The sequence below is a fragment of the Puma concolor genome, chromosome D1 (genome assembly GCF_028749965.1).
Source record: "Puma concolor isolate L17-30 chromosome D1, mPumCon1.1.hap2, whole genome shotgun sequence".
In the NCBI taxonomy this organism is placed as follows: Eukaryota; Metazoa; Chordata; class Mammalia; order Carnivora; family Felidae; genus Puma; species Puma concolor.
This window is the reverse complement of record NC_141676.1, coordinates 62488903-62516188: the sequence shown is the minus strand read 5'-3', so window position 1 is coordinate 62516188 and position 27286 is coordinate 62488903. Positions and strand designations below refer to the sequence as shown.

General features: G+C 42.5%; 2 protein-coding genes and 1 long non-coding RNA gene across 11 annotated transcripts in view; 1 reads left to right on the top strand and 2 right to left on the bottom strand.

Annotated features, from left to right (window-relative positions):
• Positions 1-1541: 1541 nt before the first annotated feature.
• Positions 1542-2950, bottom strand: LOC147576780 (uncharacterized). Of its 2 annotated transcripts, none has more exons than XR_015241127.1 (3): positions 2828-2950; positions 2178-2396; positions 1542-2080 (listed from the first exon to the last, which is right to left on the bottom strand). It is a non-coding gene; the product is annotated as an uncharacterized LOC147576780 (long non-coding RNA). The 2 variants fall into 2 exon arrangements; XR_015241126.1 differs by lacking the exon at positions 2828-2950 and adding an exon at positions 2569-2802.
• The window catches only part of NARS2 (asparaginyl-tRNA synthetase 2, mitochondrial), a 139646-nt gene continuing 114585 nt past the window's right edge, over positions 2226-27286 (top strand). For 3 of the 8 annotated variants that reach the window (XR_015241125.1, XM_086678423.1, XM_086678419.1), the window contains exons 1-5: positions 2226-2757; positions 6047-6156; positions 7166-7286; positions 9455-9595; positions 16036-16116. Coding sequence is in view for 7 of the 8 variants with exons in the window: in XM_086678423.1 (XP_086534549.1) it covers positions 2617-2757; positions 6047-6156; positions 7166-7286; positions 9455-9595; positions 16036-16116 (594 nt within the window). In the remaining variant the exon portion in view is untranslated. Of the gene's footprint in view, positions 2758-6046; positions 6157-7165; positions 7287-9454; positions 9596-16035; positions 16117-27286 lie in introns of those variants that run through there. The other 5 variants (XM_086678418.1, XM_025928967.2, XM_086678420.1 and 2 more) reach the window with 4 other exon arrangements.
• LOC147576779 (uncharacterized) lies at positions 20971-26291 on the bottom strand. The gene is given in 6 exon segments (XM_086678417.1): positions 20971-21411; positions 21778-22061; positions 23513-24214; positions 24217-24357; positions 24359-26163; positions 26166-26291. Coding segments are annotated over 6 exon segments (3369 nt in total). The 5' UTR covers positions 26272-26291; the 3' UTR covers positions 20971-21080.

Below are 27286 nucleotides of genomic sequence, written 5' to 3'. Positions count from 1 at the left end.
GCAGCCACTGAAGAGCGGTTTAATCACTGGAGTAACAAGTGGGGAAGAGAATGGACTCTGGTGCCAGACTGCCAGTGTAACTTGGTAGAAGCTCGAAACCTCTCCAAGCTTCAGTTTCTCCTTTGGAAACTGGGGATGATGATGCTAACCGTACTTCAGAAGGATATTGTGTGGATTGAGTTCATATGTGAAAACTTCCTAGCACATAGGAAGCATTTTATAGCACTATTATTACCAGCATAGTAATATATTAATTTTGGAAAGATCATTCTGGCTACTGTCTGAAAGGTGACAAATCTAAAAAACAGCAGTGTCATTCCAACACTGAAAATAAAAATAAGAAAACACGATTTGATATAACACAAGATAAATACATGGAGTGGTTTGAACTTAGCACCAGACACATGATTGCTATAGTTGACTTTCAGTTGTATACATTTTCAGTTAACTACTGCTACTTTTCAGTTACACCCACTGGCTTCCCTTGTCTTCATCATACTAGTAGGCACTGGTCCCTGCTTAGAAATTAACTAACCCTTTGGCTTAAACAGGCAGTAAGTAAGAGGGTAAAGGAAGTCAGGTTCCTCACTTCCTGAGAAACCATAGTTCTTACAATTGACGGAGAAGGGGTGGAAAAAGAAGGCAAGACAGAAAAACAGCCTGGGTAGGAAGTGAGCCAGTTGGCCACTACTTTTCAACCCTTAGGCAAGGTAGGCATAGTCAAAGAGGAGATTTGAACCGAAAAACATGTTATTGCTGTGATTGAGTTCTTCCCAGATTTTGTAGCCAATACACTAAAGCCATGCTTATTTTTTTGTTAAAGGCCCAAAGTTACATAATTCTGAAGGTATTTGGACATTTCCATATTTAAATTTTTTTTTTTACTTAAGCAATCTCTATGCCAAATGTGGGGCTCGAACTCATGACTCCAAGATCAAGAGTCACATCCTCTCCCAACTGAGCCAGCCAAGTGTCCCTCAATATTCTTTTTGCAAGGTTCAAGAAGTGTCCAAGAACTATGGTATTTTTGTGGGAGATATTTTTCAGTCTGTCTTGAGAACAGTTTTACAATTATTCCAGGCTGTTTGCCCTCCTGGCAACCTTTCCTGCCTACCTTCTGGCAGGAAATACTCTTTCTTACATCCCAGCATTGCAAAATTCTGATTCTCCTCAAAAAAACTCACCTTATTTCCTTCTCTAGACTACCACTCCACGTGGCTCATATATTTATGTGAACTTATTGGTTTATATTGCAATAATTTGTTTGTTTGCCATTTCCTAGGTCCAGGCCATGAGCTTCTTGGTGGAAGGGACCATGATTTTATTTCCCACCTTGAGACATTGTATATAGCATAATAGTTTAGTGCATGGAGCCAGAGTTTCTAAGTTTAAATCTCACACTTATAGGATATATATCCTTGACTAAGTCATTTCACTTTCCTGTGCCCAAGTTCCCGTATCTATAAAATGGGCATAATAATAGCAGCAACTTTATGTTATTAGCCCTTCTTTCTTTTAATTAGATAGAAACCTTTTCATGATTGTCACTGAATTACAGAATTTTTTTTTAATTGGTGGTGGGGGGACAAACTTAAAAGGGTCATTGTTTCCTGGTCAAACAAATGCAGATAACTGTGTTGGAAAAAAGAGATTTGAAGATTCTGGCAGGCAATGGCCAACATTCCCTCTAGCCTCTCCCCAACATCTTCACACTGTCGTGCCTTCTCTGAATTGCATAAACAAAGTCCCTTCAAGTTACTCTTCAGTCGTCAGAGGGTTACCTTCTCCAGTAAGCCATCTCTGGCATCCTATCACTCTTATGCACTTGTCTGTTTAGATGTCTGATACCACACAACTGTGACTTAAGCAAGGGTCTGTGTCTCGTCTTTGTGCTCAGAACTCAGGAATGGCCGATATCCTCAGGCTAATCCTCTCAACAACTAAGTCTCCTGGAGGCTTTCCCTGTGCATCAGTCACTCCTTGCCTCTCAGTGTCCTTCAGCATCAACTGGAAGCTGTAGAAATGAAGACCTTTCAGACCTCATCCCAGCTGTGCTCCTCAGTTGCTCCAGCAACAATACCTACATGCAACAAGAATGCTTTAGCTCCTGGCCCCGCCTCCTCCCCTGCTCAGCCAGCCCCTGCCTTCGGCCCGCCCCCTCCGTAAACTGGAGTCACCAGTGCGCACGCTCCTTCTTGGTCTCCTTGTAGCGTGATGACGTTGACGTTGACGTTGGCTTGCGGCGTAGGGGCGGCGGCCGCGCGTGTTTCAGCTGGGGGAGGCGGTGTGGTCTGTGGGTTTGGAAAAGACGCGGGTCCCTGAAGTGTCTCTACTGGCTAAGGCGCGTGGTATTTTAGGCTTAGGCAGCTGGCTGTGTTGTCTCCGCTCCTCCCTGTCTGCGGAGAGGGAAGCGGCGGGGAGGTGGTGGGGACACAGCTGGAGCCCCTGAAGGGGAAGGGAGCAGCCGGGGTTAGGGGTAGGAGGTGTGGAGCGCGTGAGTGCAGGGCTGCGGTCCAGAATCTGGGAACAGTCGATAGTAGGGGAGGGTTCCACAGGCAAAGTGCTCACCCGCCGGGATCCGTGCTGGTCCCGAGGAGAGCTTGCGGCAGCAGCGCGATGTTCGGGGCCCGGTGCCTGCTCCGAGCCCTGCGCTCCTGCACCTCAGCCCCCTGCCCGAGACACAAACCTTCCGCCAGACTGAGCGTTCGGGACGCGCTCGGGGCCCGGAGCACGAATGGGGAGCGCGTTAAGGTCCAGGTTGGTGTATGGGAAGGGGATGGGTTTTTCTTTTTAGTAACTTACATGCCACCTCCGTGTCTAGGCTTACCTTGTCAGGTCAGACAAAACGACAGGCAGAGAAAGGAGGAAATGTTGGCCATCGTGTGCGTTCACACTTTTCTCCTTTCCTTTCCTATCGTTAGTTTGCGCAGAACTGTTGGGATTGACTGTGACGTGCTGGAACTTTGCTTTCACGGTACCAGAGCATTACCTGTAAACTTGTTAGTTATACGGCAGAAGAAACGTACGAGCTTCTTTTCCTTTATCCCTCATAACGAATAACCACAGTTACATAGCGGTTGCCTTGAGCTAGCTCCATGAGAGCGGACACCATGTCTTACCGGTCTTGGTATTCCCATGTCTTACAGTAAATATATGTTCAACTAAACAATGGCTTTTATTCAACTCTTAACCACCCTGAGGCCGAAAAAAGGGTTTGCACATAATGTATGTTTAATACATAGGAGAAAGAGTAGAGTGTAGCGGTTTGAAACAACTCTGGAGTCAGGGTGACTAGGTTCAAATCTGTGGCACTTAGTGGCTCATTAATTATGGGTCTCTTCTATAATAGTAATTATGGTCTCTTCTCTCCTCTAAACCCGTTTGCTTCTTATGGCAATGAAGCTAATAATAGCCTTAACCTCATAGAATGGTGAAGATTAAGTGAGATGACAGGTATTATGACATTTAGAACAGTGGCCCACAGTCAATCAATGTTAACTGCTATTATTTCTCTTGCTAGTATTTGCAGCAGCTCTACAGAGAAGATTTTCCTTTAAGGGAGTAGACCAAGCAAGGTGGTTTGACCCTTTTCAGTTGCTGAAACACTGCTGCAGTTATTTTTGTTGTCCTCGAATTCTTTGATTTTTAGCAGTATGACTCCTCTGCATTTTTGGGGGGTTTCATGTTTTTTCCATGATCCAAATCAAGCCCTTTTCTTGTATTCATCTATTAATTTGACATACATACATTAATGATCCCTTCTAAGTGGTAGTCAAGAAAGGATGCAAAGATAAAAAGAACAAAAGCTACTGCCTAGATCAGAGGCTTTCATTTTAATGCTGTGTGGTCTAAGATAGTAGCTACCTGTCATTTGTGGCACTGAGCTCTTAAAATGTGGCTAGTCCACATTGAAGGGTAACTGTAAATTTAAAATACACACCAATTTTGGAGAACAAAAGAATACAAAATATCTCAATATATATATTGATTACACGTTGACAATGTTGGCAGAATGGGTTAGAATATTAAAATTAAGTGTACCTGTCTACTTTTTAGTGTGACCACTAAAACAAGCAAAATTACATATATGGCTCACATTATATGTTTGTGGGACAGCCTTGGTCTAATGACTAAGACAAGTAATTGGGGCAACGTGATAAGTATTAGTGGAATGAGGAACTTTGAGAAAACAGGGACATCCTTAACTATGTGAGGTCAAGGAAGACTTCTTGTGTTAAGTGACATTTCACTTGAGTCCTGAAGGATATGTTCCTCAGGGAGAGGAACTGGGGATGGGGTGGAGATCACATTCCAGAAAAGCTTGATAACATGAACTTTGAACTGAGAACTGTATTTGAATTCTAGCTCTACTCCTTGGGAACTGTGATTTTAATTATTTAGAGAGGTTGTCCTAACTTACTTAATATGTTCTTCATTTCTAAAATGAGAATATTCACTTCATTAAGTTCTTGTAAGGATTAAGTGTAAAATATTTATAAAGAGCTTAGAGCAGAAGCACATTAAACACTGCTCCACAAATGTTAACTTTTACTAACAAGTGAAAAGCAAGACAGTGGTGCTTTAGGAATTACTATTGATTAAACATAACCAAAGAGCCGCTGCCATCAGGGAAATGTGGGGAGGTGAAACCAGAAAGGGCACACTCGGTTGTGAAAGGCCTTGTATAGGAGACAGGCAATTTACACTTTTTTTCAGTGTAGCCCTAGAAAAAGACCAAGGGCTTTCTGGTAGACCTGGGTCCAAATTCAGGCTCTGTCTACCAGCAGTGTGACCTTTGACAACTTATTTGACTTCTCTGAACCGAGGTTCTTCACTTGTGAGACAGGTTATAATGATAATCCACAGAGCTGTTGTGAGAAAAAGATGAGATAGTATATGAAGAAGGTAGTAAAACATTTGTCACATAGATTTTTAGTGCATGGTAGATATCCTTTCACTGAAAACCATTAACGAACTATCTACTGTGTCCCTGACAATGGCCTTCAAAGCCACTAAAGCATGGTTCTTAAACCTTCACAATATGATAGACATATGAATAAGTAATGGGAGAGCTTTAATAGCGTTGTCCGTAGGGTGTGGTGGGAACACAAAGTAAGGGTCAATACAGTTTTTCTAAATAGAATCCTCTCGCTTTTCCCAAGCATGTCTGATAATCAAACACAATCAGTTGTTCACAGTTTTTCAGTGTCTGCTAGAAGAATATTGTCTCTTCTGTGCTAGTTAAATTTAAGTTGGATGTGATCTGTGAGAGCTGTTTTTAGTGTTACTGGTTTTAGTGTTACTACTAGAAGACCTCATTTGTACTCACCTGTCATTTAAATTCACAGTGTCTTTGAAAGCTTATGTACTAAATATATGTCACAGTGAAAAGCTTTTTGAGAAGTCTGTGTGATATTTTATAAAAGGAAAAATCCAATGAAGATGTTTCTGTTCTATAACTACATAATTTCCCTCCTGGGAGCTTAATATAAAAGGAGACAGGGACCCAAATAATGTGCCATATTATTATCACCTGGAATGAATACCTGGAAGAGTCAATATTGGGGAAATTGATTATATGAATTAGGCTCATCGGCCTAATGGAACGTTAGGCATGTATTCAGAATGATGAGGTTTTTTTGTTTTTTTGTTTTTTAAATTAAGTTTATTTATTTATTTTGAGAGAGAGACAGAATAAGCAGGGGAGGGCAGGGAGAGAGAGTGTGAAGCCTGATGTGGGACTTGAACTCACGAACTGTGGTGATATGACCTGAGCCAAAACCAACCTGAACGCTCAACCAACTGAGCCACCCAGGTGCCCCTGAGAATGATGAGTTTTATATTAACAAAACAAAAAGGTGGAATGCCAAAGCTGTATCTCCCTGAGATAAGAATCCTATTGAATTATATATGCTAAAAGCAATTGATTTGTTAAGGCAGGACTGAGGACTTTTTTTTTTCCATTTAGTCTTGTGTGTGCATGTGTAATGAAAATGTAAAATATTTACATGTTTTAAACTCACATTTAGAAATTTTTCTTCATTAGGGTTGGATTCGTTCAGTCCGATCCCAGAAGGAAGTGTTATTCCTGCATATAAATGATGGATCATCTTTGGAAAGCCTTCAAGTTGTAGCTGATTCAAGCTTTGACAGTAGGTGAGTTTTTTATTTTTTTAACAAAAGAATCTTTTTTTCATCTCCTTTGCTCCCCTTTTCCCTAATCCAATGTTCACATATTTTTTTTAATGTTTATTTTTGAGAGAGAGAGGGAGACAAAGGGTCTGAAGTGGGCTCTACACTGACAGCAGCACGCCTGATGTGGGGCTTGAACTCACGAACCATGAGATCATGACCTGAGCCAAAGTTGGATGCTCAACCAACTGAGTCCCTTAGGCACCCCAGAGTGATCTTTCTAAACAAACCTGCTTTTCAAAGCTTTAAGGCTAAGTCAAATACTTGGAATCAAGATCCTTCAAGCTCAGGCCTTTCTTTTTTATTTTTTTAAAGCTTGTGTTTTTATTTTGAGAGAAAGACAGTGCAAGTGGGGGAGGGACAGAGAAAGGGAGAGAGAGATAATCCCAAGCAGGCTTTGTGGTATTAGCATGGAGCCCGACGCTGGGCTCAATCCCACAAGCGAGAACATGACCTAAGCTGAAATCAAGAGTCAGATGCTGAACTAACTGACTGAGCCACCCAGGCGCTCCCAGACCTTTCTTTTTTTTTAACATCTTCACATAATAATATCCCCTACTTATCCTTTGCTTCAGTCTCTCTTAATTATTTGCTGCCCATTTAAGGGTGAAACCTCTATCATTAAATACTGTAATGTTCTGATAGCAAGTTTTGTATTAAAATGAACGTTCTGTGGGGCGCCTGGGTGGCGCAGTTGGTTAAGCGTCCGACTTCAGCCAGGTCACGATCTCGCGGTCCGTGAGTTCGAGCCCCGCGTCGGGCTCTGGGCTGATGGCTCAGAGCCTGGAGCCTGTTTCCGATTCTGTGTCTCCCTCTGTCTCTGCCCCTCCCCCGTTCATGCTCTGTCTCTCTCTGTCCCAAAAATAAATAAACGTTGAAAAAAAAAAAAATTTAAAAAAAATAAAAATAAAAAAAAATAAAATGAACGTTCTGTATAATGATATCTTGTTTATGCTGTTTTTTGTTACTATAGAGAACTGGCTTTTGGGAGTTCTGTGGAAGTTCAAGGGCAGCTGGTGAAAAGTCCATCCAAAAAGCAGAATGTGGAACTGAAGGCAGAAAAAATTGAAATTGTTGGAAATTGTGATGCCAAGGTATGCTTCGTGATACTTTTATGGAGACTATTTAGGCTTAATTTAAAACAGCAATCTGTTTTAAGTGTGATTATTGGGAAGGTGGCACTTAGAACATGTTTCAGTTGTGACTTCCCAGATAATTGAAACAGGCTGTGGAGCCTGAGGAATGTAGAGAACATAGCAAACAGTATGTAAATGGCTGAATTTTATGACTGAAAGCAAAGTATTAATCTATACATCTCTTTGGACACCTGTCATAATTAAAACTTGCCACATTTAGAAGCATGCCCAGTTAACTTCAGTGACAGAGACATGCTGGGGAGAACGTGTTCTAAGGAAAGCCCTGCCTAGAAATCACTTTTACAGGATCTAGAACTGTGTTGTCCCAATATAGTAGCCACTAGCCACCTGCAGTTGTTTAGTATTAATTTAATATTAAATCAAGTAATAAAATCAGTTCCTCAGTGACATTAGATACATTTCACATGCAGCTGCTGGCTACCATATTGGATAGTGTGGGTACAGAACTTATCACAGAAAATTCTGTCAGACAGTACTTACCATGCTTGGGCTGAAGAAAGATAAGAAATCCTACATTAAGACATGTTTGCTCAGCCCAAGCATGATAAATACTGTCCCAACAGAATTTTTTCTGTTTTTGCAAGACTCCTTGTTAGTAGCTTTTATTCATCACCTGATAAAGAGGTTAGAGAGAATAAAATTATAGGTTGGCAATCCATCTTCTGAAATTGGAGAAAATGAGGCCCAGGCAGGAGACATGGCTTGCCCAAGGTTATATTGCTGACTAGTGCCACAGCTGGAATTTGTGTACTAGCCATTTGACTCCTCTGTAGTTTTGCTATACTTGTCTTCCAAGTATTTGATGAACAAAACACAAGGAAATATAGGGAAATTGCATCATTTTAATTCGTTTTTATTTTTTTTTTTTGGATAATTGGAGGAAAATAAATATAAGGAAATAAGAAAATGGGCACCTTTTTGAAAAATGTCCTTCTGAATAGTTTTCCAAGAAATTCTAATAATACTAATAAATACTAATTGACATGTAAAATCAGGAATCAGGTTTTAAGGTTTCTGAAAAGTAGACTGTGAAAAATAATTTGGAATTCAGAGAGGAATGGAGATGGTAACCATTTTTGTTTTTGCTTTTTTTAGAGGGGTGTATGATTATTAAAATGCGTCATGTGTGTTACTCTTTTTAAGCCGTTCTCTCTTGGCTTCTGTGGTTGTCACTCACCTTCTCTTCCCCTTAATTTCAGTGTCATTTTGTAAGTATTCAGACATTAGGGAATTCTGGTCCCTAGGCAGTCCCCAGACACCTATTAATGTGGTCATATTTTGACTTCAGTAGGTATGGTGCTTATTTCTATTATGAAATAAATTAGCATGTACACTAAAAGAAATAGATAAGACTATATGTAATAAGCTACCAGTTTGGCTTTTTTATTTAAAATAGTTTCTCTGCTATCTTTTTTATTGAAACTTTGGTTTTGTTCTTTAGAACAAGTTTAGAACAGTTTGTTTTTATCTTCTAAATCTTGTAACATGAATGTTCACAGGGTGGAATATTTCTACATAGAGTCATAATTTGAAAGTTTTGAAATATACACTACTCTGCTAGTGACAGAAGGCTGTTGACCCTCATGTTCTTAGACTTGTTGATAAACAGTGAAAAACAGTGCCAATTGATTATAAATGATTGTGGGCTTTCAAGACATTTGGGTGATTTTAAAATTGAATGCCAGCTGTGTGTACACAGCTGTAGAAAACAATCTTTAATATCTACAATATTCTGAACTCCTATGTGCCAAACAGTGGACTGTTTTTGCATAATTATATCCTAATCTCTCTATTTGTAAGTGGTGACCGATATAAGCTAATGGATAGAAATTTGATAAATAACAGATTAGACTCAGCAATACTAATTTTGCCCAAGGTTCCATGCCTAATAAGTAGTAGAGCTGGATTCAAAACCACATCTCTGATTCCTACCTCACCATTCAATTAACTTGTAGTTAATTGGACCATGTTCACTTATATTAAGAAATAGAGAAAGAAAGCTTTAAATTTTGTTACAAAGCATTACTATTTAACAAATATTCTGGAAACTGATTTTATAGAACATATGTCTTAGCTTTCAATTTGTTTTTTCTATTTATTGGCAGGCTTTTCCTCTTAAATATAAAGAGAGGCATCCTCTGGAGTATCTGAGACAGTATCCCCACCTCAGGTGCAGGACTAATGCTCTGGGTTCCATACTGAGGATTCGCAGTGAAGCCACAGCTGCTATTCATTCTTTCTTTAAGGTGAGGTGCTTGGTGTGCTTCTAGCTACTCTTTTTCTTTTTTCTTCCTAGCTGTTCTTTCTTGTGGAGAAATTGAATGATTGTAACCCTGGAGTGTTATCCTGAACGTTTTGTTAGTTACAGTGTTTATTCCAAGCACCCTTTACTTGTGTGGTACTTTTTTTCTTTGATTTAAAAATTTCTCGGGGCGCCTGGGTGGCTCAGTCGGTTGAGCGTCCGACTTCGGCTCAGGTCACGATCTCACGGTCCGTGAGTTTGAGCCCCGCGTCAGGCTCTGGGCTGACGGCTCAGAGCCTGGAGCCTGCTTCCGATTCTGTGTCTCCCCCTCTCTCTGCCCCTCCCCGTTCATGCTCTGTCTCTCTCTGTCCCAAAAATAAATAAACGTTAAAAAAAAATTTTTTTTAATTTCTCTTTATCACTGGTTTTAAGCAGTTAGATTATGATGTGCCGGCGCAGTTTTCTTTGTTCCTTGTGTTTAGACCTTGTTGAATTTCTTGGATCTATGGGTTTTCATTTTCATTAAGTTTTTCATCCATTATTTCTTCAAATATTTTTTATGTTACTTCCTGCCTTTGGAGACTTCTGTGGTCCATATATTAGGCCACTTGATACTTCCATAGCTCAGTGACGTTCTTTTCTTTTTTTTTTAATTTCTTTTTCCCTGTGTGTTTTTTTTGGAAGGTAGTTTCTGCCCTTCTAGCTTCCTGATCTTTCCTTTTACAATGACTAATTTGTTGTTACTCCAATCCAGTGCATTTTTCATCTCACATTGTAGGTTTCGTATCTCTATGTTTGATTTGGGCCTTTTGGAAAAAATATATTGCATGTCTCTGTTTAACTTTTAAAATATATGCAGGGCAGGGGCGCCTGGGTGGCTCAGTCGGTTGAGTGTCCGACTTCGGCTCAGGTCATGATCTCACAGTGTGGGTTCGAACCCTGTGTCGGGCTCTGTGCTGATAGCTCAGAGCCGGGACCCTGCTTTGGATTCTGTGTCTCCCTCTCTCTCCGCTCCTCCCCCACTCATGCTCTGTCTCTTTTTCTCTCAAAAATAAACATTAAAAAAAAATTAAAAAAAAAAAACATATACAGGGCGGTTTTATGCATTTTTTAAACATATATTTTTATTTTACATTTACTTTCTTATTTTAATTTATTTTTTATTTTTTGAGACAGAGAGAGAGAGAGAGCACGGGCAGGGGAGAGGGGCAGAGGGAGAGAGAAAGAGAATCTTAAGCAGGCTTCACACTCAGCACCGAGCCCGACACAGGGCTCTATCCCATGATCCTGGGATCATGACCTGAGCTGAAGTCAAGAATCAAATGCTCAACTGACTGAGCCACCTAGGTGCCCCCACAATACGGTTTTAATTAAAAATATTTATGTTTTTAGTAGCTATTTGATATCTATTTTATGTCCTAATTCTATCATGTCTGTCAGTTATGAGTCAGCTTTGATTGATTCATTAGTCTCTTCATTACAGTTTATGATTTCTTGCCTCTTGGCATACCTGCTAATCTTTGGTTAGATGCCAGACATTGTGAATTTTACCATGTTGGATATTTATAAAGCTTCTTAAATTTTGTTCTGGTGTGTGGTTAAGCTACTTGAAAACTGTTTGATCCTATTGGGTCTTTTATGATTTGGTAAATGGGTCTGGAACAGTGCTCAGTCTAGGGCTAATTAACCAGCCACACGTGAGCACCAGGCACTGTTTCCTCTAATCTTTCTGGATGGTTCTTTCCTTGGCCTTTGACAATTTCCCCACATGGATGTGTCCGTCATCCCTCTACCTGACACTCTAGAGTGACCCTCTTTACATCCTTGGAGTTCTCTGTGCTGCTCTCTCCTCTCTGATACTCTGTCCTATGAATTCTAGCCACTTTTGTCCCTTCACACTCTCAGCTCTGTCTCCTCAACTCAGGAGGTCTCCTGGGCTCCACTTTATTTCTCCCCCTCTTCCTGCTATGGCCTGGATAATCTCAAGGTGGTAAGCAGGGCTACTGATAGGATTTGCTAAGTTTGTTTCGTATCTCAGGGATCACTCTCTTTTGTTGTCAGAATCCATCATCTTAAAAACCAGCCTTTCATGTGGTTTGCTTGTGGGGGCTTTATTTTTGTTTTTGGTGGGTTTTTTTGGTTGTTTCAAGGGGGAGGGTAAATCTGGTCCCTGTTTCTCCATCTTGGTCATAGGCATATTTTATACATAGTAAGCACTGATTTGAAAGTTATTGGTATTTTTTTTCTTTATATATATATTTTTTAATGTTTTTATTTATTTTTGAGAGAGAGACAGACTGAGTGCAAGCAGGGGGGGTACAGAGAGAGAGAGGGAGACACCAAATCTGAAGCAGGCTTCAGGCTCTGAGCCGTTAGTACAGAACCCGACGTGGGACTCGAACTCGTAAAGCACAAGATCATGACCTGAGCCGACGTCGGACGCTTAACTGACGGAGCCACCCAGGCGCCCTAAGAGTTATTGGTATTAATCAAGTAGATTGATGTACAACTAAAGGTATTTTGTCGTTTTTAGCTTTGCTTGTCAGCCATTTCCCCCTACCCAGGAAAGCCACAGTGGAATATAGTTGGTAAGTTGATGAGGTGAAGGGATCCTCCCCACATGTGGTTGAGAGGACCCCAAAGGCAAGGAATGGCCCGGCACATGAGGTTCAGTGTTATTCTGAGTGGTTCTGGAGCTCTTCCTATGCCACTTCTCCAGATCCAGTTCATCTGCAGAGATTGTCTAACATCATACCCCTTCTTTGGACTGCATCCAAATTCATGCAGGGCCAGCCCAACCGTAGTTTACCATGAGAGTTCTTGCTCTTTGAAAAGTTCCTTTAGAGTGAATTTCTGGTGAAACAGCTAAAGAGCATCATGGCTTTAAAGCATATAGTTTTGAATAAACAAAGAAAAATAATCACATTATACTATATCATCCCATTATAGTTTGAAAGGGTGCATTTCCATATGCTCCATAAACTTTCTGTGCAACTTCCATATGGCTTTTTAGTCGTGCTTGAACCACACAAACAAAATTTGTTCAGATCTAAAAATGTTTTTTTTTCCCCATATGGCTTTAAACAGTGGATAAAGCCACCCTGCTTCAATACTGAAGGTTTTATAGATTTCTGGCCACTAGGTGGTGGTATTGGCAGTCCACTGACTAGTGAGCTTTACCTACTTTCTGTATATACTTCCTACTTGAGGCTTCTATAAATATGTAAACAACTTAAAAATCAACTGGGAAATTTTGAAATAAAAAAAAAACAAAGTAACATTTTAACTGGTTGAAAATAATGAATTTTAGCACTATTGGTTATAGTTATAAAGGTAGGTAATTTTGAGTGTTATAAATTCACTTTTTAATTATGAAGCCTTGGAAAATATAATTCTGATAATTCTATAATGTTACCCACTTGTATGTGGAACAGTTGGGATTGGATTGAAATCACAGAGTACTAAGGCACATTAAATAATACTTACATGTTATTTAGTACTTTGGACTATAATTCACTACTTTAGGCATCCTAAAAGATGTTGAGACTTAAAACTCTATGTTTTAGTTTCTAAGTAAAAATTTCATAACTTAAAGTATCTTAACTTAAGAGGGACGATTTTAGTTTCTGTTTTTTCCTAATATTTTTAGATTAGAAAGTTAATTTTTTTTTTAAGTTTATTTATTTTGAGAACACACGTGCGTGGGAGAGGAGCAGAGAGGGAGAGAGAGAGAGAGAGAGAATCCCAAGCAGTCTCCATGCTGTCAGTGCAGAGCTGGATGCAGGGCTTGAACTCACCAACCACGAGATCATGACCTGAGCTGAAACCAAGAGTCAGGAGCTTAACTGACTGAACCACCCAGGCACCCTAGAAATTCAGTTGTTGGTTCAAGTGATCAAACGTGTTTTGTGTATGACTTGCTTTGTGCATAAAATTGACACATTTGCTATGCACCAAAACTTGGGTATGGAGAAACCTCAAGGAATGAGTTATTTAGAAGAGCTAAGTTTCTCAAATAACAGGATTATCTCTTTAGGTACTACCTTTTTTTTCCAATTTCCAGTGGAGGTTATCCTAAAGTGTGTTACATATTTCCTTGCTTCCTAAATTGAGCCATTAAAGAGTTTGTCCTTTCTTGATGAGTCACGGTTCTTCCTTTGAGTATCAGATTTTTCCCTCCTCTAGACGGATATGCCTTAAAAGCCTGCCAGGGTGTATTCTTTGCCCCTCTGTTGAATGACCCCAGACTACTGTGTCTTCGAGTTCTTGTGACTGCTTTTTATGGAAGTTTTTTTTTTTGTCTTCTTGCTGTCATTTTTGGTTGCCAGTGGCTGACAGTTTTTGTCATTTTTTGTTGTTGATTGTAATTAAATAATGATACTTTGTGTGAATGTGAAAGATAAATACAGTCTGTGAGTGTTTGATATGCAAGGGCCTTAGTATGTGAATTTTGTAATTTTTAGGTACTCAGTGCCATATAAAATATCTGGTTCTAGAATGTGTATCTGTCAAAAATATTTAGATATTTAGAGGTGGTGTGTGGGATCAGAAAAATTGGGTAAGTGCGTGCTTTTATTTTTGGCCCCTTCTCTGGCCTTCCTATCTCTAGTTAGGAACCCCCTTGTGCAGGATGGGATAAATACTTGACAACTGTTACCCTGGTGGAGGCAGACAGTACTCCTCTGACTCCTTATTATTTTTCTTCCTTTTTATTTTTCTACTTCCCTATCTACTTTCTCTGTTTTGGATTTTGTTCTCAGTGCTTTGTTATTTTTCCTTTGGCCTCTCTTCATAGCTTTTGGTGGTAATGTTATACACTTTGATATAAGCCTTCTAGCAGTATTAGACTTAAAAAGCTGGTGACACCTTTTGAAAGGTTTAGTGTTAATTGAGTATTAAGAATAATTCCCACAACTTGAGTGATTAAAAAAAAAAAAAAAAACCCATATGGTTATTTTCATAAGATTTGCAGTTTTGTTTCTTGTGGCAATTGACCAGTTCTAACTTTGGCAATTACATTTAGCCGTTAAATTTTCTCCTCCCTCCCCCCCTCCCTCTCACCACCCTCGTTTCCTTTGGATTTTTCACTTCCTTTCTTTGTTTACTGCACTCCTGCTCATAGTTGCCTGCATTCATGTGGAATAAATGATTCATGTCCATAATTCTTGGTTCCTAGGAGATAAAAATTTCATGCAGTAATGTTATTGATTATATTTCATTCATTGTCTATAATGTGCTTTGTGTGGCACCTCTAGGCACATGGCTCCCAGTTTAAGTACCTATTTGAATATTTTCTGAGACTCCTAATTTATAGTGTGAATATTTATTTAATCATTCTACATCCTAAGACAAGTTAACTGGGCACTTTGTATCATAGCAAGGATACTTGAATTCAACCTTTTTTAGGAAGGAAGGGGCAAATTTGGGAGGCCCCTAGTGTGATGCACTAGAGACATTTTACATTACACCAGTGATACACAGAATTTGGCAGAGATTAAATGTGTATGTATGAATTTATTGTATTGATTTCAAGACCCAAATTTTTGTGTGAAACACGTACTATTCTGCCTCTGCAGCATATGTTCACTTGTGCTACCTCCACGCCCACCTGCAACATTTACACGGAATGTAACCTTTTGCCTACATCCATAGTCAAAATGAAAGAAGCATAACCTTGAAGTTGCTGGGTTATTTCAATCCAACTAGCAAACAGCTTTTGTGGTTCACTAATGGAAATAGTTCAGACGTTGGAGCGGAAGAATTGCAATTGGCGCCTCAGTAATGGATGGATTTGCTGCTCAGAATCTTTGAGGGAAAGGAAGTGCAATGCCTGTGCCATGTGTAGTGTGCTGTGCCATCAATTTAATGACAGACTTCCTAAAAATCATTTCTGCCTTTTTTGCCATGTATTTCTCCAATCCCTATTTGTCAACTTTAATTTTTCTCCTTTTTGGTGGTTTGTGACAATTAGAGGTCTCATTCCAAAACAGCTGCACTTCATATTGATCATTTGTAGTCCCTTAGCAATACAGGCAGCAATATTATGCATTAGCCTTAAGTGTGTGTGTGTATGTTAAATCACTACTAGTGTGCTAGAGAAGTGGGAAGAAAAAACAGCACCAGAGAGACCCTGCAGGCCTAGGTTCCACTCCTGGCTCTCTCTGCCACTGACTAGATATGTGAATTTTTCATTAAATCTCTCTGGGCCTCAGTTTCTGATGCTGTTTTGAAGTGATACTGGATTAGGTAATGTCTAAGTCAGTTTTTGATTTAAAATTCTTTGTGCTGCTGTGTACAGTGGAACCCTCAGCTTGATATCTCAATAGTTACATTTGGGGGGTTAGGGATTTGATATGGCAATCTCTTAGTGCTCTTTTAATAGTATAATAGAGTTGTTTCATGTACACATGTACTGAAAAAAAAGTGGGTTTTCTTTTTTTCCAGGACAGTGGCTTTGTCCATATTCATACTCCAATAATCACATCCAATGACTGTGAAGGGGCTGGAGAACTGTTCCAAGTTGAAGTAAGTTGTGCTTCTCATCTTGAAGGATAGGTTGCTCTTCAATATTGTTCTTTTGAGGGTTTGCTTTAAATTTAATAAGAGTTGTATGGATAGACCATGACTAGAACCTGAAATGTTGTCAGTAGTAATCCTTAAAAAACATACATAGAAAATTCAAACCTCTCTGATTTCCTGTCCTACTGGCTATCTTACTTGCATTGTGACTCAAAGGAATGGGTCTTTAATTTAGTACATCATTTGCTTTCCTTCTACAACTATGAACTGGTGAACTAGAAAACCCTGAAGAGATTAATAAAGATTTTAAGATCCCTTTTGTGCATGTTAAGCCCTAGTTAATATTTTTGGATATGAGTCATATTTTAAAAGATAAAATAAGAAAGTATACATGTGGATATTTTCTTCTCCAAAGTCTTTTAAAAACATGTTTTCATGAGAAATGTATACCTCACGTATGCTTCATTAAGCCTCTGATTTTTTTTTAATTATCTTTTAGAGTTTATTCATTTATTTTGAGAGATAGAGAAAGCACGAATGGGGGGGGGGGGGGGCAGAAAGGGGGAATCCCAAACAGGCTCTGCACTGTCAGCACAGAACCAGACGCAGGACTCAAACCCACGAAGTGGGAGATCATGACCTGAGCTGAAGTTGAACGCTTAACTAATAACTAAGCCACCCAGGTACCCCATGAATGCTCCAATTTTAATTCTTTGTTCAGCAGTAATTTTTTGAGCTCCTGGTATATGCCAGGCATTGTCAGCTTGCCCTTGTTGCACATTATTTGAAAGTTACCAGTTGTTTTTTTTTTTTTTTTTACTTGTAGGCAGTTGAAAGTCATTCATTTACCAATTTCACAGCCTGTTTAAAATCATTGGCCAGTAATACAATAATACACAAAGAGAAATTATGTTGATAAGTGGTGCTTTTTATATTTCTTTCATTTATTCAGTGATTTCTTTATCTCTAAGAAGCCAGAATTCTTATTTATACATCTGGGTGATTCCATTAAATGGCAAGACCTGTATATAATTGTTCTGCTCTAGTTCTGAACATCCTGACTCTTGATAATGGTGCTTTCTCTTATTATTGAACAAAGTATTCACTGGGAGAAGTTGTCCTGATGTGTTGAAGGCATTATTCAAAATGATAATCAAATGCTGTCTGTATTCATACATAGTTTGAAGAAATCTTGATAGTTTTGCAAAAACGCAAAATAAAAGTTCTTCATTGAACATTTAAACTGGTAGTGTTAGCATCTATAAATATGAGTTAAAAAAAGGTAGCAAATGATAAAAGAACAATACCTACATTATGAAAAACATTCTCTTTAAGCATTTATGTTGTGTATTTTCTCCGCACCTTAATAGTCTTCTGAATACTGAAGTGAAGAAGAGTTACCCACCTTAACTACATGTCATAGTCCCTTATTCTAAGCAACCGAATATTAAAAACCAAATGACAGGGAAAGAAAGTATAATTTAAAGGAGTCTTTACAAATAAGAAGGTAATTATTAAAGAGACCCAAATTAAACAAGTAAAAAAAATCTGTAATAAACTGAAATAATGATACATTTGAAGATAACTGCTTTGCTACCAGGGAAATCCCATAAGCAAGTCTGAATGATTATAGTCTGTGTGTTTTGGCTTTTAAACAATATAAGGCAAGCTACCAGATAAGTATAAATACAGGAGAAGGGAAAGATAGATATTTCTGAAGCTAAACAAATGAGAAGTGTTCAGTGTTTGTGTCATTTCAGGGCCAGGTTAAAGAATTTCATATAGTGGAATTAGACTTGCCTATACAGGATACCAGAAAGAAATGCTCTGAAATTTTGTAGGCTCCTGCAGTCAGGCTTTAGATCAGGTTTCAGCAATTGGTGGCTTTTCTGCTATGACCTGCTGTCTTTGTTGCTTTTAGAAGTTTGGTGTTTAAGACTTGTCTTCTGCCCCTGCTGCCCCTCTGTCCTTTGAAAGCAGTGCTCCTTCTTATTCCCGCCTCAGACACCTCTGTTCAGTACTAATTCCAAGGGTCATTGTGTTAATTTCTTCCGACTGCATGTAAAGGCACTGGGGTTTGAATCTTGGCACCCCACTGTTAGGAGGAAGTAGAGTTGCATATTTAAATTCTTCCTTCTCTTTATAGTGCTCTTTTTTACTGTGACAACAATGAAGTGTCAGTAACTATTTAAAGTTAAGCATGCCCAGTCCACACCCAAGTTTGAGGACAATAGTAAATGGCCATCTTGAAATGCACTATAGGAACGCATGCTTCTCTAATACACTCTTGAGAAGTGATAGCATGTCCCAGCATTTTAGTTCCTTTTTCTTCACTTCTGTTTCCTGCTTTAAGACTTTGGATATTTGTTAAGGTTTTGGTACTACTGAACACATATGGAGGAAGTTGCATTCAAGGCATGTGTATGTTATTCAGCAGACATTTGTACCACCTGTGGTCAAGATGCTAGCTCGTCCCTGAGAAGGTAAAAGAGATTAAAGCCAAGAATTAGAGATTATGACAAAAATTAGCTGTTCATTCTCTAAGATGAAACTGCTTTATGTATGTATTTGAGGTTACAGTGTTACCAATTACAAGTGGCATGGAATCTAGAGGAAAATTAGGTCCATGAGGATTAACTTGGTCAGGAAAATCTTCAAAATGAATTTGTGACTTGAGTGTAACCTAGGGAGAATATTCCTCATAGGGGAACACTATGAGCAGAGTCAAGTAATTGAGTGTGGGGTTTTCCTTGGACTCTGGGTGGACAAATTAGAAGGTTCATATTGGTAAATGATAGAAAATAAACTTGGATAGCTATAGGAATGAAAAGATGGAGCAGATTTTTAAAAGAACTTTATTGAGATATAGTTTACATACCATAAAATTTACCCACTTAAAACATACAGTTCCATGGTTTTTAGTATATTCACCAGATTGTGCAGCCATCAGTTACTACAATCTAATTTTAGGCCTTTTCATCACCCCAAAGTGAAACCTGGTACCCATTAGCAGTCCCTTCGCATTCCCAACCCCAGCTTTAGGGAACGACTAAACTGCTCTCTATAGATTTGTCTTTTGGGGAACATTTCATGTAAATGGAATCATATAACATTTCTGGCTTTTTTTTCACTTAGCATGAAGTTTTTGAAGTTCATTCGTGCTGTAGCATTTATCGGTACTTCATTCCCTTTCACATTCAACTAGTATACTGTTGTGTAGATGTACAACATTATGTTTATCCATTTGGCAGTTGTTTGGTATTTGGGTTGTTTCTACCTTCTGGCTGTTATGAATAATGCTACTATGAACATTTGTGAAAACATTTCGATGAACATATGATTTCATGTCTCTTGGGTGGAATTGCTGAGTCATATGGTAACCCTGTGTTTAATATTTTGAGAAGCTGCCAAATCATTTTCCAAAGTGACTGCACCATCGTACGTTACGACCCACAGTGAATGGGGTTCCAGTTTCTCCACATCTTTGCCAACCCTTATTATTGCCCTTCTGTTTTTGTTTTTTTGTTTCTTAAACATAGCCATACCCAGAGGGTATGAAGTTGTATTTCATTGTTTGCTTTTTGCTTTTGACCATTTGCAATTTATATGTAAATGTGTAATTCACATTTAAGTTTTTAAAATTACAATTCTGTTATGCCAAAGCGTGATAGATAAATGGTCACACATTGTGAAATTAAATTAGGCTGAGAAAATCTAAAAGTAATACTTCATATAATAGGAATATTATTCAAGCCTAGAAATTACACATTTAAATACTTTTTAAAGCTAAGAATGAACTGAAGGTGTAAGCCTATTAAGTGAAACCCAAGAAGATGTGTAATTTCATAGCTGAATCTCATACAGTGGGGAGTCTCATACTAAGATTTTCATGCTGCGTCTTACACTGTATATTGAAGTTTGGCATTAGATTGGTTTGCTTTTGTGTTTGTGTGGTAATACATGTAACATAAAATTTACCATTTTAACCATTTTTTTTTTAATTTTTTTTTTTCAACGTTTATTTATTTTTGGGACAGAGAGAGACAGAGCATGAACGGGGGAGGGGCAGAGAGAGAGGGAGACACAGAATCGGAAACAGGCTCCAGGCTCTGAGCCATCAGCCCAGAGCCCGACGCGGGGCTCGAGCTCACGGGCCGCAAGATCGTGACCTGGCTGAAGTCGGACGCTTAACCGACTGCGCCACCCAGGCGCCCCTAACCATTTTTAAGTGTACAATTCAATACCATTAGTTCTGTTTACAGTGCTATACAACCGTTACTACTATCTATTTCTTAAAACTTCTTCATCACTCCGACAGAAGCTCTGTGGCAGAAGCTCTTGATTCCCCTCTCCCCCTAGTAACTGTTATGCCCAGAATTCGTGATCCCCAAATACCAGTAGGGAGCCGAGTCCGATGCAAAAGCAAAGAGCCTTTATTCGAGCTAGCTCAAGCTCAATCCCCTACCTGCACCGACGCAGCGGTGAGATACCAGGGAAAGAGAGCGAGTTTCAAAAGGACAAAGGTTTTATTGGGGCCTGGGGGCAGTTGGTGAGGTAATGGCTATGGCCTCAGCCGATTGGCCAGGGAAGGGTCCTGGGGAAGGGTCCGAGTCCTGTTAGGCAGGTGAGGGGGGGTTACTCAAGGGGAGGAGGTGTGGTCAAGGTGAAGGACACAGAACAAGATGGAGTCGGCTGGCGTAGGCCCGCCTTTTCATTCCCCCCTTGTCATGTAGCTTAGGGACCCGATCATGGGACCGGCTGCATTTATGGTGACAAGGGGAACAGAGTTTGGAGGTTTACGCAAAGTTCTGGGAACCAAGTGTCCCTGGGGTGGCTCTGAGACGTCTGATTAAGTGTTGTCCCCGAGCTGGTGTCTATGATCTGCCAGGTGATGTTTTGGGGGGCGTGGGTACTCCCGGCAGCATGAGCAATGACAAGCAGAGTTAACAGAGTTACCAATATTAGGTAGGTCAAATGTGCTGTAGCTTGAGCTTGAGCGGGTTGTGTTGGTCCTGACTGATGGCCCATCGCGTGACAACGTCCTTCCGGATCGAGGAGGGGTCCGCTGGCTGAGCGTGGGTGTGATGGACCCAGGTCGCGATGCCGTCTACCTTGAGAGCGGTGGGGATTGTCAACACCACGATGTAGGGTCCCTTCCAGCGCGGCTCAAGAGTCTCTCGGTGGTGCCTCTTGACGTAGACCCAGTCTCCCGGCCTGTACTGATGAGGTGTCGGGATCGGGCCAGCCTCGTAGATGGCACGGAGGCGCGGCCAGATGTCCTCGTGCGCCCTCTGGAGCCCGCTCAAGGAAAGAAAAAGTTCTTGATCTTTAAACTCAGCAATAAGTTCAGCTCGAAGGCTGGGAATAACAGGGGGTGGCCTGCCAAACATGATCTCGTAGGGAGTAAAACCCAGAGTGTAAGGAGTGTTTCTAACCCGGTAAAGGGCGTACGGTAGGAGAGTCACCCAGTCCCCTCCAGTCTCCATGGTTAATTTGGTAAGGGTCTCTTTTAGGGTTCTATTCATTCTTTCTACCTGTCCTGAGCTCTGGGGCCTATAAGCACAATGTAATTTCCAGTTTGTCCCCACCGCCTTGGCTACTGCCTGTGTTACCTGCTAGATAAAAGCTGGTCCATTGTCTGATCCTACCATGGCAGGAAAACCATACCTGGGTAAGATGTCTTCTAGTAGCTTCTTAGCCACCGTCTGAGCCGTTTCATGCTTGGTTGGGTATGCCTCCACCCAGCCAGAGAAGGTGTCTGTAAATACTAAAAGATATTTAAAACCATACTTTCCTGGTTTGACTTCAGTGAAGTCGACTTCCCATTGGGCTCCCGGTCTGGTGCCTCTGAGCCTGGTTCCTTTTTTATTTGATGTGGCCCTCGCGTTGGTGAGTTGGCAGGTCTTGCAGGCAGATACAACTTGCTCTATTTTGGTGTCCTGTTGGTGAATCTTAATTCCGGCATGTCGGATTAAGTCTTTTAATTTTCGGGCCCCCATGTGAGTAGACCGATGCATGTGCTCTAATATTGAGACTCCGAGCTGGTCTGGCAACACGAGCTCCTTGTTATGTGTATACCACCATCCCTTTATCTCCTGGGCCATAGGGAGTTTCTTGATCCGCTGTAACTCCTCCTGGGAGTATTTGGGCTGGTCTGGTAAAACTGGGTCTCCCGGGTCTGGTAGTTGTATGGTCATGGTGGGGACTGGAGTAAGGGCTACTGCCTTGGCTGCCTGGTCAGCCTTCGATTACCTCTAGCTACTGGGTTATCAGCTTTTTGGTGCCCTTGGCAGTGGATAATGGCTAGCTTGGCAGGAAGCCATAAGGCTGTAAGCAGGTTAAGTATCTCCTGCTTATTTTTTATAGTCCGTCCTTCTGCCGTCAGTAACCCCCTCTCCTGATAAATTGCCCCATGAATATGAGCTGTGGCAAATGCATAACGGCTGTCTGTGTAGATGTTAAGCCGTTTTCCAGCTCCCAGCATCAGTGCCTTGGTGAGGGCTATGAGCTCTGCTCGCTGGGCTGACGTTCCAGAGGGTAGAGCCTCCGCCCATACGGTGTCCGTTTCGGTGACCACCGCTGCACCCGCATACCTGTGTCCGTCTCGCACAAAGCTGCTGCCATCAGTGAACCAAGTAGCCTCAGCATCGGGGAGGGGCCGGTCGGTCAGGTCCATCCGGAATCCATGTACCTGTTCCAGGATTCCTGCACAATCATGTAATGGAGCACCTAGGTCAGGGTCGGGCAGCAGGGTTGCAGGATTGAGGGCTGCACTGGGGTGGAACCGCACTCCTGGAGGGTTGAGTAGGAGGCTCTGGTAATGAGTCACACGTGTGTTGCTCATCCATCTATCCGGAGGCTGTTTCAGGGCCCCTTCAATGGCGTGTGGGGTCGTGATCCAGATCTCCTGTCCTAGGGTCAGTTTGTCTGCATCCTTGACTAGGAGTGCTGTCGCTGCAATAATTCTTAGGCATGGCGGCCAGCCGGCAGCCACTGGGTCTAGTTTCTTAGACAGGTAAGCCACTGGACGGTTCCAGGGGCCTAAGGCTTGAGTTAGAACCCCTTTTGCTATTCCCTTATATTCGTCTACAAAGAGGTGGAAGGGCTTTGTAATGTCTGGTAGGCCCAGGGCTGGGGCACTTAGGAGGGCCTTTTTTAACTGATTAAAGGCAGTTTCTTCTTTTTCAGCCCATTTAAATGTTTTCCCCTCTTTGGTAGCTTCATATAGGGGCCTGGCGATCTCAGCAAAACCTGGAACCGAGAGGCGGCAGTAGCCGGCTGATCCTAGGAATTCCCTCACTTCTCTTCGGGAGGTGGGAGTAGGGATCTTTAGGACAGTTTCTTTTCTGGCTTCTGATAACCGCTGCTGTCCGCCCTCCAGGATATATCCCAGGTAACTTACCCTCTCCCTGCATATCTGAGCCTTCTTCGTGGATGCCCCGTATCCTAAGGCCCCCAGGGTAGCCAGCAGGTCCTGGGTCCCTCGCTCACAGTCTTTGGCCGTGTCCGCAGCAATCAGGATGTCATCTACATACTGTAGAAGGGTGAGGCCAGGGTGCTCCCTTCTGTACTCACCCAGGTCCTCGTGTAGTGCCTCGTCGAAGATGGTGGGTGAATTTTTAAATCCCTGAGGTAGCCGTGTCCAGGTGAGTTGCCCACTGTAGCCCTCCTCCGGATCATGCCACTCGAAGGCGAACAAGGGTTGGCTCTGGGGTGCCAGCGGCAGACTGAAGAAGGCGTCCTTTAAATCTAGTACACTATACCAGACCCTGGAGGGCGCCAAGGAGCTCAAGAGAGTATATGGGTTAGGAACAGTTGGGTGTATGTCCGCGACCCTCTTATTTACTTCCCGGAGGTCTTGTACCGGTCGGTAGTCATTTGTGTGAGGCTTTTTGACCGGCAGTAAGGGGGTGTTCCAGGCAGACTGGCAAGGAACTAGTACCCCTAGGCTTCGTAGTCTCCGGATGTGTGGCTGGATCCCCTTCCGGGCCTCCTGAGACATGGGGTATTGTTTGATCCTTACCGGACTCTCTCTTGGCTTGAGCTCTACCAGGACTGGGGTCCTGTGAGCGGCTAGTCCCATCCCCCCCCCCCCCCCCCCCCCCCCGTCTCTGCCCAAACCGAGGGGAATTCTTGTAGCCATCTGTCTATATTATTCTCTCTCGGGAGCACCTCCTGGTGGAGGAGGTATTCATCCTCCAGTTTCATGGTCAGGACCTGGATGGGGTGGCCCTTGCCATCGGTGACCTGAGGGCCCCCCTTGTCTGAAAGTTATCTGAGCTCCAATCTTGGTCAGTAAGTCCCGTCCTAACAGCGAGTAGGGGCATTCTGGTATTACCATAAAGGAGTGGGATACCCGGCCCGTTCCCAAATCTACTGTTCTTTGGGTAGTCCATGAATACTGGCTCATACCAATTGCCCCTTGTACCCAGGATTTCTTGCTAGCTAGTTTTCCTTGTGGGGTGCGGAGGACCGAATGTTGTGCTCCGGTGTCGACAAGGAAGTCAATAGGGGTCCCCTCCACTTTAAGAGTTACCCTGGGTTCGGGGAGAGGGTCCGAACCCTGACTCCCCTAATTACTTAGTTCATCCAGCTCTAGGACTTTTACTCGATCAGTCTTGCTTCCCTTCCCGCCAGCTCTTTTTGGACAATCTCGGGCCCAATGCCCTATATCCTTGCAGTATGCGCACTGATCCTTCTGCAGCCTCTGCTTCCCCCCCTTGGTGCTTTTACCTTTTCTTGTGTCGTCTGCCAGCTGCTGGAGATGGCGGTCTCATTCCTCGGGGAAGTCAGCAGTGGTAGCTAGTAGTATTCTGGCCAGGTCTCGAGTCTGCTTACTGCTGGCAGCCGCCATGGCGTGAGCCTGCTTGTCCTCAGGAGGCTCCCGGTTATTATATACCTTTTCGGCTACCACCAGTAAGTCCTGCAGACTTTTTTCTCCTAGTCTATCTATTTTCTGTAATTTTCTCCTAATGTCTATGGCCGATTGGTTTACAAAGGCCATGATAACAGCTGCCTTGCTTTCCAGAGCCTCTGGATCCATGGGGGTATAGGTACGGAATGCCTCCATGATCCGTTCTAAAAAGGCAGCCGGAGATTCATCTTTTCCCTGTTGTACATTTCCTACCTTGGCCAAATTGGTTGGCTTTCTAGCAGCCATTCGGAGACCCCCCATTAGAGTCTGGCGGTAGACCCGGAGCCTCTCCTTACCTTCTGCCGTGTTGAAATCCCACTGGGGCCGAGTTAAGGGGAAGGAGGCATCTATCTGAGCCTGGTTGGTGGTGGGATTTCCGTCTGCGCCTGGAACTAGTTTTCGGGCCCCACTGAGGATTCTTTCTCTTTCTTCAGTCGTGAACAGGACCTGCAAAAGCTGCTGGCAATCATCCCACGTGGGCTGATGGGTAAAAAGAACAGAGTCTAATAAATCAATAAGCCCTGCCGGTTTCTCGGAAAACTTAGGATTCTGAGCTTTCCAATTGTAGAGGTCACTAGTGGCGAAAGGCCAATAGTGATGGGGCTGATTCCCCTCCGTGTCTGGGGGTCCGGTGGCTCGCAGGGGCAGAATAGTGGAGTCGGCGGCGGAGGCGGATTGCCCCCTCTGAGCCCTTTGTCTGGCAAAGGGCGGGATTCCCCCTGGAGCGTTTCCACCTCCCGCTCTCGGAACAGCGTCTGCCTCCCCCGGAGGGGGAGGATGGTGTTCTTCCGGCATCCTAGAGGGGTTATATGGGGGAGGAAAAATTAATTCTTCTTCAGTACCCCCCTGTAGGACAGGGTAGAGGGGTGCTGAAGGCTGGGTAAGACTTTTCCTCTTCTCTGTCTCCTGCAAAGCAAGAATGGGTTTTGGCTCTGGAGGGAGCAGGGTTAGGAAGGGCTTAAGCCAAGAGGGTGGGTCTTCTACAAGGTCCTGCCAAGTGATAATGTAAGGGAGCTGATCAAGATGGCCCGCCTTAGGCTGAGAGATGATACTCCTGACTCGGTGGATGGTAGGGAGGTCAAAGGTCCCCTCTGGTGGCCATCCGACATTGAAAGTTGGCCACTCGCTAGAACAAAAAACTGCAACCGACCCTTTCGGACTTCCACACTGAGGTTGTTAGCTCTTCCCCTCACATCCTTAAAGTGATCAATCATAATACTTAGAGGAGTAGTCTGAGTCTGTCCCATAACGTCCGTCCAGTAAGTCCACAGAACAAAACAGAGAAACACAAAAACAGACAAACAGAGGGCCCCTGGAAAGTCTTCCAACTCCATGGAAGCAAAACTGCAAGCTAGCTTAGACCTTTGAGGGGATTCCATGTCCCTCCAAAACCGATGAGGGGATTCCACGTCCCTCCAAAGACGACGGCCTCACGCCGACCAGCGGGAGCGACCCGCCTCGTCTCAGACCTTTGAGGGGATTCCACGTCCCTCCAGAAGGGAGAATCGGAACGTCTTCCGAAACTCCCGGCCCGTGGTCCTCCAGTGCGTCCACTTAGACCACGTCGGGCACTACCAGAATTCCAGAAATGAGCTCACACAGAAAAGACAGAACAAACAGACACTAACCATGGCCAGTCAGGCTCTCCGGGTCAGGGGTCCCTCGGGGTTCTTGGGGATCCCGGACGAGCCCCCAAATGTTATGCCCAGAATTCGTGATCCCCAAAGACCACTAGGGAGCCGAGTCCGATATAAAAGCAAAGAGCCTTTATTCGAGCTAGCTCAAGCTCAATCCCCTACCTGCACCGACGCAGCGGTGAGATACCAGGGAAAGAGAGCAAGTTTCAAAAGGACAAAGGTTTTATTGGGGCCTGGGGGCAGTTGGTGAGGTAATGGCTATGGCCTCAGCCGATTGGCTGGGGAAGGGTCCGAGTCCTGTTAGGCAGGTGAGGGGGGGTTACTCAAGGGGAGGAGGTGTGGTCAAGGTGAAGGACACAGAACAAGATGGAGTCGGCTGGCGTAGGCCCGCCCTTTCAGTAACCTCTAATCTCCTTTTTCGCTCTATGGATTTCTTGTTCTGGAATTTCATACAAATGGAATCATACAATATGTGGCCTTTTGTGTCTGGCTTCTGTTGTAGCATGTATCTGAATTTCATTTCTTTTTATTACTAAGTCATATTATACTGTGTGGATATACCATATTTTGTTCAACCATTTATTCACTGGTAGACGTTAGGTTGTGTCTACCTTTGGATGTTATT